This window comes from Abramis brama (genome assembly GCF_963993115.1).
Source record: "Abramis brama genome assembly, chromosome: 8".
NCBI classification, from domain to species: domain Eukaryota; kingdom Metazoa; phylum Chordata; class Actinopteri; order Cypriniformes; family Leuciscidae; genus Abramis; species Abramis brama.
In genome coordinates, this window is record NC_139970.1 from 29,974,665 (window position 1) to 29,994,731 (window position 20,067).

The 20,067-nt window shown below is 37.3% G+C and overlaps 2 protein-coding genes across 9 annotated transcripts in view; one reads left to right on the forward strand and one right to left on the reverse strand.

Annotated features, from left to right (window-relative positions):
• On the forward strand, nt 1–11,895 carry tfg (trafficking from ER to golgi regulator). Of its 2 annotated transcripts, none has more exons than XM_084121800.1 (8): nt 1–118; nt 1,698–1,885; nt 4,234–4,317; nt 7,246–7,392; nt 7,795–7,944; nt 8,302–8,457; nt 10,414–10,497; nt 11,030–11,895. In XM_084121800.1, the coding sequence occupies exons 2-8, from the start codon at nt 1,702–1,704 to the stop codon at nt 11,413–11,415; spliced, it is 1,191 nt and encodes a 396-aa protein (XP_083977926.1). In that variant the 5' UTR covers nt 1–118; nt 1,698–1,701; the 3' UTR covers nt 11,416–11,895. The 2 variants fall into 2 exon arrangements, with proteins under 2 accessions (XP_083977926.1, XP_083977927.1); XM_084121801.1 differs by having other exon boundaries at nt 12–118; nt 1,701–1,885.
• Nucleotides 11,893–20,067, reverse strand: part of abi3bpa (ABI family, member 3 (NESH) binding protein a) — a 22,324-nt gene continuing 14,149 nt past the window's right edge. For all 7 annotated transcript variants that reach the window (XM_084121794.1, XM_084121792.1, XM_084121793.1 and 4 more), the window contains 11 exons: nt 19,281–19,340; nt 18,032–18,073; nt 17,803–17,928; nt 17,546–17,635; nt 17,242–17,451; nt 15,775–15,880; nt 15,418–15,497; nt 13,822–13,851; nt 13,544–13,702; nt 13,344–13,466; nt 11,893–13,255 (listed from right to left, as the gene is read on the reverse strand). In XM_084121794.1, the coding sequence (XP_083977920.1) occupies nt 13,140–13,255; nt 13,344–13,466; nt 13,544–13,702; nt 13,822–13,851; nt 15,418–15,497; nt 15,775–15,880; nt 17,242–17,451; nt 17,546–17,635; nt 17,803–17,928; nt 18,032–18,073; nt 19,281–19,340 (1,142 nt within the window). In that variant the 3' untranslated portion in view covers nt 11,893–13,139. The remainder of the gene's footprint in view (nt 13,256–13,343; nt 13,467–13,543; nt 13,703–13,821; nt 13,852–15,417; nt 15,498–15,774; nt 15,881–17,241; nt 17,452–17,545; nt 17,636–17,802; nt 17,929–18,031; nt 18,074–19,280; nt 19,341–20,067) is intronic.

Here is a 20,067-nt window from a genome sequence, read left to right on the forward strand (position 1 = left end):
GGTTTTGCCACGTACAGGTCGCTGTGAGGCGTTTCCGATCATCAGTCAGTCAGACGTCGTTCAGCTGAAGTCCAGGACACACAGGCTGCTGCTGGGATTGACACGTCCAAACCACCAGGTAGAGACTCGGGGCTTCTCGTACAAACATGTACATACGTTTATATGGTTACTTTACAGGTTTGTAGGGCAAAATATCCTGGATAATAACCATTAGCAGTTAGCCGGTTACCAAGCAAACTAGCATTAGCATAGCTTAGCCTGTCTGAAACTAGGGCAAGCTAAAAAAAAACAAAAAACAGAGACGTTTTGTATAAAAGGCAGTGTTTTTAAAAACAGAATGGGGTAGTTAAATAACAGTATTTAAAACACAGGAATGATTGTTGTAATAACTTATGTGAGATTTGTTAACAGTAATTATTTAATTATTTACGCCGGGAGAATTGTCACGCTCAGACCTTTTTTTGGCAGGAAGTTGCTGCATCATCAGGTGAATGAGGCCTGATGAGATGTTTTCAACGAATGGCCTGATGTGGTGTTGCCCTAAACCCCCAAAACCACATCATCTTCTCGTCTAAACGATCTTCAGTTAGCTTAGATAGCTGATGGGCTGTTGTTATTGGAAACTGTCATCTAACGTTACCCTCTTTAACATGTCCAACCAGAGAAAACCTTCATATGCACGACAAATTCATACAACGTGTTAAAATAGTAATGTAAGAGCGAAGTAAATCAGGATTTGATTGCCAGTTTGCCACTTGGGTTTTGTCATTTTCTTGATCCAGCGGGCAAGAATTGGCAGGGTTTTAATCGTGTTTGTCGTTGAATTCAATATGAGTCATATACAGGTCTGTCTAACTTACATGCTACATAGTTAGAAAGTCCGGATGAGATCGTTCTTGATTGAACGCGCACACTCAAACCGTTTGTATTGTCATATAAAATCCAAAATGTGTCTCCCTATCATTTTGTCTGAGGCCAAAGTCTGTACCGGGAAAGATTGCGAGTCATCTACATGTGCCAGATCATCTTAGATCTCCTGACCCTTAGACTTTCATGAACTTATAGTATATCCCAGCAATGGACAGTAGCACTTGTTCAGATAAAACCTCATAGATGAGTCATAGAGTATGGGTTTGAGTAAGACATAAGTGATTCCCTGACGTTTTTAATATCCATAACAAAAGCAGGAAAGTTAGTGGTGGGTGAAGACACTCATTGAGTTACAACTATCACGTTTCATAGTTAACTGTTGTTGCGAGTGGAATTATGTGCTTCTGATCGAAGAACATAATGATTGTGTCTTCATAGATCGTGCCAGAGGTTTTACTCTGGGCTATTAGCTATATAAGTCTGTATATGCGTACATTTAATGTAGGCAGAGCTCTGCTGAAGCTCTTATTGTGTGTTTCGTTTCAGCTTGTTGTTGTTGTACTATCAGATGTGCATGTGATGCATTAGTTATAAATGGGCCGCTTCTAAAGCTAATAGTGCAGTAATAGTAAGAGTGTCATTGGCTGGCATAAGTGGGCATTTTGACAATTTGTCAATTTTTATTCTGCAGTGGATTCATATAATTTCGATTGTGATTGATTAAATTGGATACCATGCTTGTTAGGCATTGGTCAGTGTAACCCATTTTTTGAAATGTATATAAAAATGTAAAATACAGTATTTACAGTAAAACAATGTTTTTCCAGCAGTATGAATGGCCAGCTGGACCTGAGTGGAAAGCTGATCATTAAAGCTCAACTGGGGGATGATATTCGTCGTATCCCCATCCACAATGAAGACATCACCTACGACGAGCTCCTGCTGATGATGCAGCGAGTCTTTCGTGGGCAGCTACAGAGCAGTGATGAAGTCGCCATCAAATATAAGGATGAAGGTCTGTCTTAAAGTCACCATAAAATATATATATATATTTTTTTATAGAATGCTGCAGTGCTTATAATAAATGATTTATCCGTGCACATCCTTATTTTATTTTTTTTTTAATTCATATGCCCTTATTTTTTTTTTTTAAATTCACATGCCCTCGTAATCTTTTATCTGAAACATTAACCTCCTCTCCCCCTTAATATAGGGCTGGGTGAAATGGCAAAAATATCATGTCATGATTTTTTTCAGGAAAATCATGATTCACAATTTTTCATGTTGGATTTACTATTTTCCAAGAGACTGAGCAGTATAGCCAAATTAATTTCCCTATTTTAAAAATGTAGCCTTACAAGGTAACAAAATATATAAATAAAGATAAAAGAATGACAGGCCATTTAGGAGGGGTTGGCAAAGATGAAAGTATTTTTCATTATTTTATCTTTGTTATAATAAATAAGAACAAAGATACACATTACAAATGCAATATAATATACAAATGAAATAAACAGTGCTTTATTTTTCCAGGTGTATTTAACAGTAGTATTCAGTTCTAGTAAGAAATTGAATAAATATATGTAAAAATAAAACACAACATAGACTTCACTGTATAAATTATATTTACTTTGATTATTATTAAAGCTACTGAAGTTATTCAGTGAAGAGCAGTAAGTGATTTTCTCTTTGTTTTTATTAACATTAATGACAAGCGGCAGTAGGTCTAGTAGGCCGCTGTCACTTTAATACCTCATGCACTGATCTAATATACAGACACATATCCGGTTTTCTCCCAACTGTTTACATTCACTTAAGACATAACTTACTGTTTTTGTAAACCTTGTGTGTATTTGACAGTTGCAGCGCAATGAGACGCTAAATATACCTTAGTTTAGTATTCACGCGCTGTTTGACTTTTAGTGTGTGCCGCTTTGGGTGTGCCTGTCACAACAGCGTGCAAATAAAATGTTTAACTGCCAAGGTTTAATACGCATGCAAATAATAAACTTTTGTGATTGTGAATAACTGCAAAATGTCACGTGAGTGTCATCCTTTGGCTACGCTACAGTATATGATGACCCTATCATTCATTCAAGTGCTGTTAAACCATTCAAGCATAAGATGCAAAAAAAAGAACTCAAATATGTACTGACGCACGGTCTGTGAAGCGACTGTCAACAAACACCCGAAACAGGGCAGGCACAGAATGCCACTTCAGACAGCGCGCCAGAGCCGCATTGAATTTTTTCCCCGCACTTGAACGCTAAAAAACAGTTTTGTCCAGTATCCTCATCAGCAGAGTCTTAAATAAGTTAAAAAGTATTAAATTAATGTAAAGAGTTATGAGAAAATAGGATGCGTGTCAGATCCGCATCATCTGCGTCTGGTTTTAAAGTGACAGCAGCCTAATAAACCTGCTGCTGTCTGTCATTAATGTTAATCGAAGAACAAAGAGAAAATCATTCACTGCCCTTGACTGAATAACTTTGTAGCTTTAGTAAGGATTAATCTATATTCAATTTATAATTTATGCAGAGAAGACTCTGCAGTGTTTATTAACTGTGCAGATGCAGAAATCATTGCTGTATTATTCAATTTCTGTATATTTACTTGTTAGACGTACCTAAAAATCTTAAATCACTGTTTACAAGGTTATATGGGTCATAAACCATGAAATGAAAACAATTACTTTTTTGTGCATTTTAGCAGGGCAGGTAAAAATCTGAACCGGTCTGACTGGGCCAGTAGAAACAAACCTTAGTGTTGAGCCCTCAGCATGAGGCACAGCTAAATGTGACACATATTTCAATGGGTTGATGTGAAAGTTCACTTATATTAAAAGTTTTTTTAAATATTTTTTAAAAGCCTATTTAATGTTAAAGATGATGGCTTTTAATTATAGTGTAATGTTAAATGGCTATAATTAATGGCTGAAATTGAGAAATTGTGACCTCAGCATCAGTTCTGACATCAGTATCAGTTCTAGTATCAATGATACTGGCCTTCGTTCATAATGATTAACAAAAAGATGACATTAAATATAAAAAATCTTTGTTGTTTGTACATTATTTTGGAGGATCATGTGAAAGTATTACTATATAAAAATATATTTTAAAAACTTAAATGTTTGGGGTGATTAATTACAGAAAAATGTGTGATTTAAGAGTTTGTTTGGCAGCACTAGTATTTATCCATTTGCTTATCAGTCATGTTGTATAATACTATAAGACAAATAAACCTATATGTATTCTTAATCAAATCTCTCAGTAGTTTTGCACTTCAGACTTTGGTCTAGATCTCTAAAACTCTTCTGTTTTCACATGTATCTTTTTTATCATTCATTTGTCCTTTCTCTTTCAGATGATGACCTTATCACCATCTTTGACAGTTCTGATTTGTCCTTTGCGATCCAGTGCAGTAGAATATTGAAGCTCACTCTTTTTGGTAAGAAACCAGCAATCCTTAGGGTTTTTTCCTCAACCTGACATAAAGGAATATTCTAGAGTCAATGAAAAATGTTTACAGTAATACACTTACAGTGGAAGCCTAGGGTGTCAGTATGAAACTGGTGATGTGTATATTGGAATATATTGGAAACCAACTCATGTATAAACTCTGTTACTTTCACTCGGTATCTGCACCATGAAGGAGCATGAAAGGAATGTGATGTTACTTTTTGTAAAGCATTGTTTACATATAGCAGAATTAAAACAATAAATTATGTAATGCACAACCAGAAGTTAATTGGTGTAAAAAGTAGTCGCAACTTAAAATAACTATGTAAAACAACTTTATTGTTCTAATGGGGATTTGGGGATTGTATTTTTGTTCAGTCCTCCAGCCCACCTGCCTGCTAGGCTTCCATTGTAAGTTTATATCGTTTATATCTGTAAATGTGTTTTTAGTTCATTTTACAAACTGAGGGGCAAGTTATATTTTTATAACAACTTCAGGCCACAGATACAGGCACAACAACACTGTTCGCATCAGTGCTAATCATGCTCAGAGTTAAGGTCAGTGAGCTTGTGTAGGTTTATCTTACCTGCAGGAAGATCATATTCCAAAAACGCTCCAGTGGTCATGGTGTCCCTTGACAGAAGAGGTGTATAGCACTATAAGAACCAAGCAGCTCATATGCATCCCATAGTTGTTTTTATGCTTTTTGGATGGTGTTTTTTTTACATAAAAAAAAAAGAAGCATGTCACGTTAAAGATTTTTTCCACATTGTGTCTTTGTGACCCAGAACAGTGTTATACGGAGCTGTATCCTTTAACCTTTGGGTTTAAATTGACTCTCTGTTAAGCACATAATCCCACATCGGCATGGATGGTGTATTATTGCGGAGTTAAGCTCTTTTAATCTTAAAAATGCTGAACGTGGTCATATTTCATCCAACCAGATGTCGTCGTTTTTTCTCTTTCAATGATAACACAGCTGGAGCTTTTAGTGTCCAGCAGAGGGTGCAATAGAACAAGATTTGAACTGAAAATGACCGTGTCTGACCATGTGAGGTTATCAGGGGGGTGTTCATTTGGGATTTTGGGTGCAATGGAACCTTAAAATATGGTGTTACCTTTAAGTGTGACTTGATTGTCCAAATATTTGTTGGGCCACTGATATGACAACATTTGGATTTTAAATGTATCCTAAATGTTAACAGATTTAATGCAGTACTTAAAACAGAATGAGTATTTCTGATACATGCATTGTGACCAGTGGCTTCTTTTGATTAACATAAAGCACTGGTTCTCAACCAGGGGGCCGGGATACCTCAAGATCACTTAAAATGATTTCAATTAAGATAAAACAAACATTAAAATAAAACATTTTGTATTTTAATTCATCTCCTCAACAACTGTATGTTTTATTTGAAGAGCCAGGGTTCCCTTGGTCTTGGAAAACCTTGATATATGAGGAAGCCTAATTTTAAAAATGTGATTTCTAGACCTAGAAAAGTCATTAAAATTAATAAAATCTTAAAATGCCATGAGCACTTGTTTTATAAAGAACATACATTTTTCTAGTTATACCAAGCTCTAAAATATTTAATCAGGTAGAAATTGTGAGTTTAAAATGTCCTGTACATGATGAATGACCCGAAGAGTCATGTGAATTCATTGGTTAAAAAGAGTGGAAGCCCTGCAGCTAACAAGCTTCTCTATACATGTCATCAATTTAAAGGGTCAGGGTCATTTTATAGGCTCTAAATCTGCTCTCAATTTTCGTGAGCTGTGCTGAAAAGCAATTCTTCTTTTTAACTGGTCTGTGGCACAAACAAATATTCTTTAGAGAGGAAAATCAGACCCGGTTACTTGCCCAATAACGTCATGCTCTCTCTGTTCTAGCAATGTTTGGCTCACACAGGTACATCTGCACTGCAGTGTCAGTGCCAGTTCTCAGCATGTGCCGACTATTCTTCAAATGTGTCATCATAAACGCTGCCGAAGCTGTAGATTTGGTCTGCTTGATTCATACACTATTTTACACTGATTTATTTGGCAAGTCTAGCCAAAATCAAAGGTTGCAATCTGCGTGGGTGTAACAAAAGCCAGTATTTATGCTCAAATTGTGTAGACCATGTGATCTGAGAGAACCGATTTTAGTACCAACTCAAAATATAAGTTTCTCTTCCTAATAAAAATAAAAATGAATAACTTTTGGTCAAGTTTGTGCTGTGCACTGTCCAAAGCGTCTGTGCTCCAGCCAGATGAAGTCATGTCTTGACCTTGTATTAGCAAATGTAGCCCTGCCCTTTGTTGGATGGTTGAAGTAAAGAATTAAGATTTTAAGAGTACAAATGTGCTGGTTCATGGTTGTATAACGTCACGTGTTTGTATGCATCCCAAACGTGTGACTGGCGCCCAGGGGCTGGGTTGGACGCCTGCTAGAGCTTGTGTGAACTCTGAAGAGTCTGGAATGGTTCAAGTGGCAGGCGGTCTCACACATATGGACTTAGGAAAGCATTCCTAGCTCACACAAAACGGCAAAACTCTGGATTACCTCATCATATAGTCTGGCTATCTAAATGATCTAATTTTGTTGATCACTTGTTGACTTTGACATCCTATCCAGGCGAATTGAGACGAGTTTTCAGTGTTAAGTCATTTTTCCGTCCTAACTGAAAGTGAAAAGCTGCATGAAATGACAAAATCCTAGTGAATCAGAACATTTTTGATGTTTAATATGTTAGGACAGGAATTTGGATGAAAGAAAGGCATGACAAAAATAGAAATGAAGTGGTTGATGAAATGTCTGGCAGCTGGTTAGAAATAGAACCCATACTAACATGGATTAGAACAATAGTTTTATGGAAATATTTAGAACAAAGTGTTAGACAGTGCTTTCAAAAATAATGCTTTTGTTTTTTGCAGTGAATGGGCAGCCTCGGCCACTGGAGTCATCTCAGGTGAAGCACCTGCGTAGAGAATTGATCCATTTGAGGAATAAAGTCAACAGCTTGCTGGACAGCCTGGAGCCCCCCTCAGAGTCTGTCCCAGAGAGCACCAACCCAGAAACCGGTACACACACGAGTTATTCTCTTGTTCTTCATATCCAATACTGTAACTAAAGCATTTGAAACATGTAAAATCACTCTAGAAGCTCACTTAGATTGTATAAGTTGGAGAACATAAAGGGTTTTCAGTGAAAACATAATTTACACACCCTTGTGTCTTTCCCAACCCATAAGACTTTACTACCGTGAAACATAGCAACTCATAAATAATAAGTTATGTCTTGATGTGTCTCATTTGAATGTATTCAAACACGTTTATCATATGGGTTTGGAACAGAATGAGGAGGATGACAGAATAAAAATTTTGGGGGGAACTTTCTCTTTTAAATTGAACCTCATAAATTACCTAGAGAGGTACAGAAAGGCAGTACTTGAGCTGTCTTGTTTTGATGTCTCTGTGTGACAGAATGTGTGAATGATGCAGTAGATTCAACAATGAAGTATGCCCCGCCGGTTAGTGCTGCTAGCATGTCTGCGTTTGACCCCCTGAAGAACCAGGAAGAGGTCAACAAGAATGTCATTTCTGCATTTGGCCTGTCTGAGGAACATGCCCAAGGTACCTTATACATGTACAGATTTCATAGAACTTATTTGTGGATTATTGATTGTGAAATTTCTCATTTGCTTATTGTAATCAGTTATTTTCCCCAGTGTTAAAAAAAACCCCTAAAATGATATTTAAAAAGAAGCTTAATGTTCATTAATAGATGGCTAAGTAATTGTATAATTAGTTTTTTTTTTCAGCTATAGCACTTTATATACATTCATAGTTCGTACTTTTCAATGGTTTATTATAGCCACTTGCTGCATTAATCTAAGTTTCAGGTGATGAGCTAGCACAGGTATGTTTGTCTGCTGGAACCACCTGATTTATAATGAATCACATTTTCCTTATCTGTTCCTTGTTTTCCAGTTCCAGCTGTAGCCGCCACCGCTGCTGCAGAGGAGCGCTCTGCTACTCCAGACAGTATTGCCTCTTCATCCTCTGCAGCGCCCCCTTCTGCTGTGGCTTCCCAGGCTCCCCCACCTTACTCAGGGGTCCAACAACCTCCCTCTAGTACTATGGATGGTAAATCGCCGCTTTTACAAATTGTACTCCAGTACACTTGTAGAAAGTGTAAAAAAGTGTAAAGTAGAAATCAGTAATTGTTTAGGGCTTCCTTAAGTCTGGCCAGTCGATTTTGAGAATGTAGTTTTGCACATCCCTATTACAGATGTTTTTCTTCTGATGCTTATGGGAAAGAGTCCAGCGAAAGAAAAATGAACAAAGAATCATATGTCCACAAAGTCTTTGTAGTGGATTCAGAGCATAATGTTATTCTCCGCTTGGCCATTGGAATATCTCCCCTCGTTCTTTATCCAAAAAACTTCCACATCAGTCCAGTGCACTTGAGAAATGCAGGTCGAATCTCGATTTGGCAGGAAGGTCACACACCTGTACTTACACATGTTCTCACACTCATACAAACAATGCACACAAAACTTATTTGTTTGCAGCATAAAAGCACCTTACAGATGTTGTCTTCTAACTGAGGCCCTTGGGAATCTGTCCAGCGGAAGAAAAACAAACCACAAATCAAATGGCCTTCGCGTCAAGAGTATAATGTTATTCTCCGCCCGTCCATTGGGTTTGATCCCACCCCCTCCTCTTCCAAAGTTCTTCCAGATAGACACAGTGCACATGATAAATTGTGCAGAGCTGTTCTAGATTTGGCATATTGTGCGGATGGTTTCCATGGTTGCATGGAGCTATGGAGTTGTGATGGTTTTCTCTGCTTTATTGTTCCCATTGCATGCCGCACTGGGACACACACACAGCCTTTTCTCATTAGTATCTTGGTGCAATGCACACAAACATTTATGAACTTTGGATAATCTGTCTGTGTGCTTTGTGTCAGCGAAGCCGCTGTTACCTCTACCCATCGTGATATGTGAGGTCTGTTGATGTGCAAGATTATATTGCTGTTTAAGGTCTTTAAAAATATTAGGATAATTGTAAGATTTTATTTTATTTTTTCATTTGGAATCCAACTAATGCCAAGTTCAGGCTATTGGATTTTAAGATCGATTTGCAAGTCAACTAGCTCGCCAACGGGCAAATCAGCTGGTGATCTGCACTCGCCAATCTTTGTGTGTCAACGACTCAACGACATCAAAGAGGCTTGCTGACGCCTCTCCAACGCCAGACAAATATCTAGCATGATAATTATCTGGAGCTGTCATGCCGAGCTACAGCCAATGAGAGAGCAAGGCATGGGTTGAGGTCCCCGGAAGAAAAACTGTAGCAGCAACATGGCTTCAAGAAGAGTGTGGACACTAGAAATGGAGCAAAATTGAATTTAACTGTGGCAGGAGAACGAATGTCTTTATGTTGTTGTTGTTGTTGTTTACTCCTGTTTCACGTCATTTCCTGTTCCAGATGTGTCGTGACGAAACGTGGTTTGGGGACCGGATAGAGTCGTTGGCTGACAGTTGTTGTCGTCGTCAGCTCGTGTAGTGTTGAGCCCCTGTTGCAAATCATTTACGTAGTGTGAACACCACAACGACTTCAAGACTGTAGAGATGACACGACATTTAAAGTCGTGTTGTCTGAACTAGGTATAAAAGTATTTAAAATGTGTCAGGATCAGGAACTGTGCCCTATACAGACGGTCAGACTGTCACCGACCGCCAGCGTTTAATCGAACCATTGACGGCTCAATATTAAATGTTTTTTTTATTAAATGGAATTAAATGGTTCCAATCAGCTCCTCTGTATTAGCGCTTTATTTGTTGATATTCCAAAGTAATGCCAGATATCCGACATTAAATTATATTCCAACGCAGAGTGAGAGAGATCATTTCCTAATATTTATGGCACTCTGGTGTTCCAGATTTGTCTCAAACTTTTGTTGGTGAAACCAAGTAACAGCGGGATATCCACGCTAGGATCCAATATGCTGCTTTCTGATTTTTATGGGAATTCCCTCCCCTAACACTGTGAATCTTAATCCTTAAAAAAAACGTGTTTTCTGTGATTGAACAGGTCAGATGTATCAGCAGTATCAGGCTCCAGGTGGATATCCTCCGCCAGCGGGACCCCAGCAGCAGTACGGGATGCAGTACCCTGGTAATTCTTTAAAATACATACTGATTTCTCCTTAAATTACAGCTGAGCTTTAAGCCTGGTTCATAACAAAACTGATAGTCTTTTGCAAACAATTATTCATACACCATTTTGTTAGTCTGATGCTTAATTTTCTCTGAAAAGTTTGGACAAAATTGGATGGCAAATAATTTAAAAACTAGCCTTGCCTGTGAATACAAATATATTTATTATTATTTTTTTTTTATTATTATTATTTTCTTTTGTACATAAAGTTGTGTTAACTGCACTTTCTGATTTGCAGTTTTAAGCAATCTAGCTACTTAGACAAAATCTGTCTCCTTAGACAAACAAATATGCTAATAACCTGTAAATAAAATGAAAGAATAAGAACATGTACAATTACTAAAAAGTAAATAATCAAATATGTAAAATATATATAAGAAATGCAATCAATAGTGGCTTGTTGAAATATTTTTTCTGTTTACTCCAAAGCATATATATTACCAAGCCTTAATGTTGTTTATTTTAAATGATTAATGTAACTCTTTTGCAGCTGGTTATACTCCTCAGTCTGGTGTTCCTCAGGCTCCGCCTGCTCAACAGCAGTTTCAGAATTACCCCACCACTACCTCTCAGGCAGCTGGTGCCCCTGGCTCAGCTCCTGGGTTTTCCAACCAGTCACAGGCTCCTGCTCCCCAAGGACCCACCCAGTACCCACCTGGAGCATTTCCTGCTCAAAATTACACATCCCAGGCCTCTCAGCAGCCAGCTAACTACAGCCTGCCTCCAACCTCCCAGGCCACAGGGGGGTATCAGCCCCGTCCTGGATACACCCCGCCGCCTGGCACCACCCCTCCCCCAGGGGGTGCCAACCCCTATGCCCGAAACCGCCCCCCTTATGGCCAGGGCTACACCCAGCCGGGCCCTGGGTATCGGTAAAAGCCCTTTAATGTCCCCATAGCACCTCGCTACAAGTTTTCTCTGTCTCCAACACATCAGCCCCGAAATCTATGTTTGACATCCTAATATTGTGTTTGTGTTTGTTTGTGCTTTGGGTGCATGTATGAATGCATGTGACAGTGAGCTAGTGAAGGTTGTGTGTGTGTGTGTTTGCACACATGGGAGACCAAACGGTGTGGGAGTGGACAGCTGTGTGTGTGTGTGTGTGTGTGCAGTTTATTTTATCACCGGTCTCCTCATTGGTGTTATTTTTGTCATAAACAATGAGTCTGTTTAAACACTAGAAAATGATCATAATCAAAGTAAGTGATATTTGTTTAGTTTTCTTTACTTGTTTTCTTTACTTTTTCAAATGTCCTGGTTTTTACTAACCCCTGGCTGGCCCTCTGCAGTGAAGCCTATCATTTCTGTATAAACTGTAACTGTTTTCAGGAGGTGAATAAAGACTTTGAGACTGAAGTAGTGGGGAGCTTTATTCATTTGTTTATGGAATAAACATTTATCTGCGATTTAGGTCTTTCTCTAACTGATTTGAAGATTTCTTCTAAAACAATATGAAAACAGGACATGTCTTTTTTTTTATATCAGATTCAGAAACAATTGTATTTTCTTTTTTAAAAATTACAGCCACAAAAAAGAGATCATAAAACTAAATAAATTGCTTGTGCTTTTATTAGTAAAGCAGATAAACATCTATAAAATCAAAATTTCAATGTAAAAACTTTTTCATAAAATCTGGCATTTAAAAGCTTTCTCTGGAAATCATGAGTCACTGAACTTCTGTACAAAACAATAGACTTCCTTGTTAAAGTGATATTGCATGACATTAAAAACAGTATAACAGGATAATTACAACAATTAATTGAAAAGCTGCATGGCTTGGATTATGTGGCCTACTCTTTAAATTCCTTGTTTAATGTTGAACTTGAGCTGCTGAAGGAGTATTCTGGGTTCAGTACGTTCAGTACGTCGTTAACTTACAAGAACAGAAAAAAACTATTTAAAAAAAAAAAAACATGGTCAAAGCACTTGTGAAAGTCTAGGGGCAAAGCATTGCACCCAGATAAATGTTAAAATACACAGTATTTTATAAGCAAAGCCAAAAGACTTAATGAGACTATTCACATGAGAACAGTGTAACTGAAACACTACAGATATGTCCAATTTTTCAACTCCTGCCATGACCATATAAAGCCAGTAAACCTGGTACCTTTTTCACAACACTTGCAATGTCCAAAAAAGGTCTGTTTACTGGGAGTAAAATCCACCTTTAGGAATTACTTTGGCAATTCCTAAGCAGAGGTTTATCATCTCAAAACAGTCCCACCACTAAATAATTGAGCTATAACAAAAATTGTATGGAAGAATAGAACATGAGAGCTTTAAAAATATTCACTTAAATATGTGACTACTGCATTTTTTTAAGTGACATATTCAACATTTTGATAAATAATATACACCTTTATTTAGCCTTTAAGGGAGCCTGCTTCCCTATATTATCAAAAGTTTAACTTCTTAATCTCAATGGTAACATTTATTCAGCTCTGTGCGTTTGCTGAACTGTTTGAGCTATAAATAATTCTATATGTGCTCGATAACCGAAAAACAGAGATACATACTCTGTAGACAATCAAAAAAAGCCGGTTCTTCCATGGGAACTGCTGTTTCTTATCCGTCATGTCTTCCATCTGCTCCACGAGGTCCTACCACTTCCCAGGAATGGGTATCCCGCACTCGTACCAGTCCACATAGTTAATCATGGAATTTCCTCCGATCTCCCCAAACTTGACAGGCTCTTGACGCATGGCCCGGAAAAAGCCTTGATAAGAGAGGAGAAATCATCATATCTTTTGTCTGAGATTATTGTGTTTTTGTCTAAGAAACATGTTTGTTTTTTTATAAGAAACCTTGTCTGGGTGGTAATTGGTTTGGCGGAAGAGAACCACCGGTTCGTCCGTCCAGGAACGAGTCAACAAATTGACAGTGGTCCTCCCCATACCCTGTTTGATCTCCTATGCTGTAGAACTTCCCTGAAGAAAGAATTAAAAAGTAACTAAGTTACTTTTAGCAGAAATATTTGGTGAGTCTGTAAATGGTTAATACTGACCTTTAAGAGAGTCGCTCAGGTAGATCTTGTATCTGAGAGAGTTGCACAGCTGGATACCCACAAACTTGCGGTACCAGGTCCGCTTTATGAACTGCCGCCCGTTGCACTCTGAGTACGAGTCGGCTTTGAACGAAAACGATGACCAGATGGCATTTTTACCTATGAGAGCCCATATAGTTCAGACATTTTACATGTCTAGATTAGACGTGTACATTGTGTATAGACGTTGCGTGTTTATATTTTAAATATATATTGTATACTTGAATTGAAACACTTACCAGTGGGGGTTTCACTTACGAGAGGATTGGCTGTAGTACAGAAGAAACATGATGTCAAAGCAACTTGCATAATGCATAAATGCATAATCTGTATTTTGTGATTTTTCATTAATGTCTATTAGCCTCATGAGCACCATACACTGCTGCTCAAAAGTTTGAGGTCAGTAGGATTTTTTTGTTTGTTTATAAAAGAATATTGTGAAATATTATTACAATTTAAAATAACTATTTTCTATTTAAATATATTTTAAAATGTAATTTATTCCTAGATGGCAAAGCTGAATTTTCAGCATCATTTCTCTAGTCTTCAGTGTCACACAATCCTTCAGAAATCATTCTAATATGCTGATTTAGTGCTCAAGAAACATTTATTATTATTATCAATTTTAAAAGCTGTGCTGCTTAATATTTTAGTGAAAACTGTAATATATTTTTTCATGATGTTTAAAAAAAATAGAACTTTAAAAACAACATTTATTTTAATTAGAAATATTTTGTAGCATCAAAATATTGTAGTAAATATCTTTACTGTCACTTTTGATCAATTTAACGCATTCTTGCTGAATAAAATTGTTCATTTCTTTTAAAGCCCAAAGGTTTGAATGGTAGTGTACTGTAAATGCAAGTGTATGTCAAAAAATTTATGAAATTACCCATTTCCCCCCATACCTATTATGAAACTATACATATGTGAATTAGGGTGATCCAAACACGTAATTGTCAAAGGTAAGAATTCCTTCCTTAAACATAAGCCAGACAATATGAGATCAGGTAAATAACTCCACTCAAGGTCTGAATATATCAAAACAGCATGTTTCTGGACTTATTTCTAACAAAGTTACAAAAAATCTGAAGCACCAGGAAATTCCCCTGAGTTGTCCTTCATGATGTACAATTTTCCAGAGCTTGTGTCAGATATCCTCATGGTTATTATTATTTTCTGGCAGTTTATCAGGGCCCCAGTACAGTATCTAAATGACTTCAATAGACACAGAAGAGTGAACACATTGGAACTATTAGGCACATTAGCCACATTACTCTCACTGCTGACAGTAATGCTTATATGCTAACTATACATATATATTACAGCAATGGTTCATTGCCAATTTCACACACCTGTGAGATCGATCTTTTGTTCTTAAGTTACCTTGGCCTGCCTGACTCTATTATTCCATGAGTGCCAGTTTATTTAAATTGTTGAATGACATCAAACACAATCGGCTCTCACGCAACTTGTGACTCACTGCGATGCTTTCGAATGTTTTTGAATGATTTACATCTGTTTTTCACACAAAGCTCTCGTATGGCTTCGTATGGCTATGGTATTTTCTTTTTTGAACTTCACATGCCATTGATTTTGTTATGGAAAAGAGTGACTCTGAAGGTAAAAATCATTAATGCTTCTCTTGTTGATACAATGGCCAATTGGGGACACTTCTGGAATAAATAGAGCTCAGATTCACTGGATGAGCCAGATGATTTCACAATGATCTCAGAACATACTGTGGTTGGAGTTTTTCGCTGATATTCTTAAACACACAATTTATTCACAATGAATTCATGTCTTGGGCCTTTAACATTTCTCTTTCCGCTTACCTGACTCAGTACTAAAACTGACTGGATCACTTGTTGGGCCTGCACCCAGCTCGTTCTTGGCTGTAACTTTGAATTCATAACTGCAAAGGAAAATGGAGTTAACCATTCTGAACCAATAGTATTGGTCAGACAACCAGACATTATTATTTAGATGTATGTTACTGTAACAAATAATATGGGGACCTTGAAGGCCTCACAGTGAAAACTGCTTCATGAAGGGACTAAATGATGGCCTCATTTCCAATATGCTTAAAAGACTTCTTTAAAATAGGTCTATGGGTTAGTGTGTACTGTGTAGCAATTACAATTAGCTTAATTTAGGAAGTCCATGACACAGAACATGGTATGTGTTCATACCTTCTCTCTGGTATCAGGTTCTCCACAGCGGTATGTGTTTGATTTGTTGTCTGGATGGACACCTCTTCTCCTTGCGGACCCTTGGTTAAGGAAACTACGTCATATTCTATTGAGACCACAAAAAATCGTTAGTCAAAGGTTTTGGGTCAGTAAGATTTTTTAAAAGTAACACTTTTAACCATCAAGCTTTTCAGCAGCTTTTCAGCTTTAACAATTATTGTTTTTTATAATCAAATAAATCTGGCCTTAGAATAAGAGGCAGCTTAAAAAAAAAAAAAATTCTTACAGATTTTTTACAGACAAAAGTTTGAATGGCAGTGTATATCCTTTCTTCCATGAAAGGTTTGGATTGACTTATTTTAAAATGAGTAAATAATGACAGATTTAAAAATGTTTTATATCTCATATATCGTGTTAAATCAAACTAAAGTAAGTCTAAGCAAAGCCTCAAGTCAAACCAGTTCACTTGGCGGCCATCTTGGCAACACCTCTCTCAGGCAGTTATTTTTTATGTAGGTAATGGCCATAAAACTTCAGCTCCTTTCTGATGGAATGGAGAAAAGACTAAAAATCTGTCAAAATTTGTCAAGGGTACCGTTCAAAGACATATTTCAAATCAGCAATATAATCTGAAAACAATGGTATCATATATTTTACTTCCTAAGCTCAATCCAACACTAAAAAAATATCTTTTTCAGGCTTGTCCAGCTAATGCACATTCCAGAGTTAAAGGGTTAGTTCACCCAAAAAGGAAAATTCTTTCATTTATTACTCACCCTCATGTCTTTCCAAACCCGTAAGATCTTCGTTCATCTTCGGAATACAGATATTTTTTATGAAATCCAAGAGTTTTCTGATATCCCCCCCGGGGGTTGAAATGACATGAGGGTGAGTAATTAATAAAATAATTTACATTTTTGAGTGAACCCTTTAAAAAACAGACATTGTATTCGTCAGAAAAGGCTGTTGGCTCTTTTAACTTTCATTCCTACAGCTGCCATATTGGGCATTGCAACTTTTTCCTTTCATTTCTCAAATTGTCCATCACCAACTTTAGTTTAATACTCTAGTTTAAGTCTAGTTCTCTATTTTAAAGTCCCCGTGAACCGGAAGTTGAAAACGACTTTTCTCCAATGTTGTGACGTATTTCCAAGTGAAACGGAATATTGAACAGAGGGCAGGGTTTTACTTAAGCGCTCCTCATCTCCATCTCTGCTCATAGCAGACTAACGGTTTGAGGCGAGTGTTTACGCGTTTTCAACCCAAGCCGTCAAACTGACGTCATCAGAAAAGGAACGCCATTCCAGACCGGAAGTCACTTTTCAGATTTTGATTAAAGATTACCACGGCAAACAATTTTTTTCTGTGTATTAACTTGCACGGATTAATTGTTCACCACAAGACTAGTAATATGCGCTAACAAAGTAAATAGGGTCAATTTTGATTTCATGTCGACTTTAAGTCTACCTGTGGTCTCATTGTCTGTTTTGTCCCAGTCAAGGATGACGAAAGAGGGGCATCCCTCTACTGTGACTACAGTAAGGTTGGATGGAGGGGTCTTGGGCGGGCCAGTGACATTCATGTATACCACCTCCTCATCAGGAAAGAAGCTGAGAGACTGAGTGACAGAGCAGGGCTCCTCTGGGCGTTTGTCAGTTCTATAGACCACATGAGGCGCTGCAAAAAGACGACAGGCGACGACTTTTCAAAAGACTGAATTGTAAAATAGACCTCCAATTCCTCAATAAATGATTTTGACCCATATACTTACCTACAAAACGTTTCTTCCCCATTGCATCCACCTCAGATACGGGATGAGGACTGAATACAGAGGAGTTGTCACCGGTGTGAAAACGACTGCCTAAGATTCAAAGACATACATGAAACAATCAAAAGATCAAGACTCCAACTCTGTCAGACTTATTACGCCTATTATTCTCAGCAGATCTTTTTGCAACTTTATAATAGAAACTGGCACACAAATACATTAATTTTAACACATAATGCAGAACATGCATTAGACCATACCTTCAAAAGCAGATTGTGGTGTTGTTGTTTGTGAAGTTTCTTTATTGGTTGATTTTTCAGTAGTGGGTGGAGCTAGAGGTTTCAAATCTGGGACTGGGTCCACCTGCTTCAAATCAATATTCTTTTCTAAAAGTTAACATGGAAAATGTTTCATCAATTGGCAACGGAATATGCACATAAAGACAGTCGCCATATCGACTTTAATATCTTTATTTGTCAGTGTCCTCACCCTTTTCTTTAGTCTCTGAAACCTGGTTTAGCTTTGTCTTAACTGTAAAAGAAGACAGAAGTTTAGCAGGAGATACGGGGAAATTGTTTTTGGTTAATCAAGGGTTCAGTGGAAACATTAAAACCCATAAAGTCATGCTGTGGCTGAGATTAGTCTAAACAAAAAAGAGAGCTATGTCTTTTTTTATTGTGTTGGTCTTTTTTATTTTGTTTTCAATTAAAAATAATATCAGCATAAAGGAATAGCTATTTCACATTATTATAAATGTCCAAGGCCAAAAAACACTGCACTGACTATCATTTAGAAGTGAAGTATGTTCCGAATAACATTCACATGGTTGGAATTAAAAAAAAAAAATACTGCATGACATCAGGCTAATGTCCGCACAGTCAAGGTATTGTGAGAGCCAAATGGGATCCTTTAATGCTGTCCAGACTCTCAGGACTGCAACGTCTCCAAGAACAGCTCTACGGGACCAATGCTATGATGGAGTGCAGAACTACACCACTATAATTTTGGATATTCACTCAAAATAGAAGTCCAGGATAATATTGACCAAAAAATGTCAATTAATCAAACTCAAAACATGATTATTTCCCACAGCTCTCTTTAATGGTCCAGTACTCCAATATGTGATTCGCAAAACACTCTAATCTAATTTAGGATGAAAAAAATGAATGAATGTAAAACAGTTTCACGTTTTCCTCAAGTAATCATATATCTGCCAAAAGTGCAGGGCAGTAGACTTTCGAATAAAAGTCGGATTGGATGGATGGGATGAGCAATTGGGTAAGGACAGAGGGATTTGATTCTCCAAAATTTTTTTTCAGTGTTATCTTTGGTTGGGAGAAAGTGATGGAGAAAGTGTGAGAGGGTCCATGCTCATGATTTGCCATGCTTTTCCAAAGAACTCTGAAAATCCATTATGACATGAACAGTACATAAATATTTTCTTTGGCCTAGAATTGTCATAAAATCCAGCTGCAAGGGAATCGTTCTCAACACAAGAGATGTTTTCTACCAAACAGTGACATCTATCTCAAACAATATGTTAAAACTGTATCCAGTCTAGCACTATGCACAATTAGATTCACAGTTTTCTGGGACAGGGGCTTCAAAATCAATCAAAACTGAAGAACACAACAGGCTTTGAAACTACAGTAACATCACAAGGACTGTAATGGAAATATATTGAAACTCCCTTTACAAGATAAAACTATTAGCATTCAGAATCCATGAAGGAGTTTACCATGTTGCTTTCTGGGACCCTTCTGAATTTTGGCTGGCCAAAGGCGCTCACCATGAGGCACTGTCAGGATACAAAAGACTGTTATAATCAAACCCATTTCATTCAAAGGATATGACAAAGAAATGTGTTAAAAGCATACAGAAACACTGTAAAACAATAATATGAGTACGGGAGTGTTTTTGTTAAATATTAAGAGTAAGAGACCAGATGTGAAGGGAAAAAAAGACTAAAATGTTGAAATGTTTAGTTTCAGCTGTAATATCAGGTGTCACTGGAGTAATCAGCTGTAGTGCAGAATTAAATGGCAGTGTGAAGAGGATAGGACGAGAAACAGACTTCTGGCAGAAAGAGACTGTGTGTGAGTGTGGTTTCCCTTTAGATTACACAAATCTTGTCAACAGGTCCTAAGAGTCCCTTAAAGAAATGAATTTAAAACCCAACAGAGAAACCACATGCAAAAAAAGAATGTATAGATATATACAAAAGCCAATTCAATCAACTGAGAAAGTTTAACATCCATAATATATATATATATATATATATATATACACTCACCTAAAGGATTATTAGGAACACCATACTAATACTGTGTTTGACCCCCTTTCGCCTTCAGAACTGCCTTAATTCTACGTGGCATTGATTCAACAAGGTGCTGAAAGCATTTTTTAGAAATGTTGGCCCATATTGATAGGATAGCATCTTGCAGTTGATGGAGATTTGTGGGATGCACATCCAGGGCACGAAGCTCCCTTTCCACCACATCCCAAAGATGCTCTATTGGGTTGAG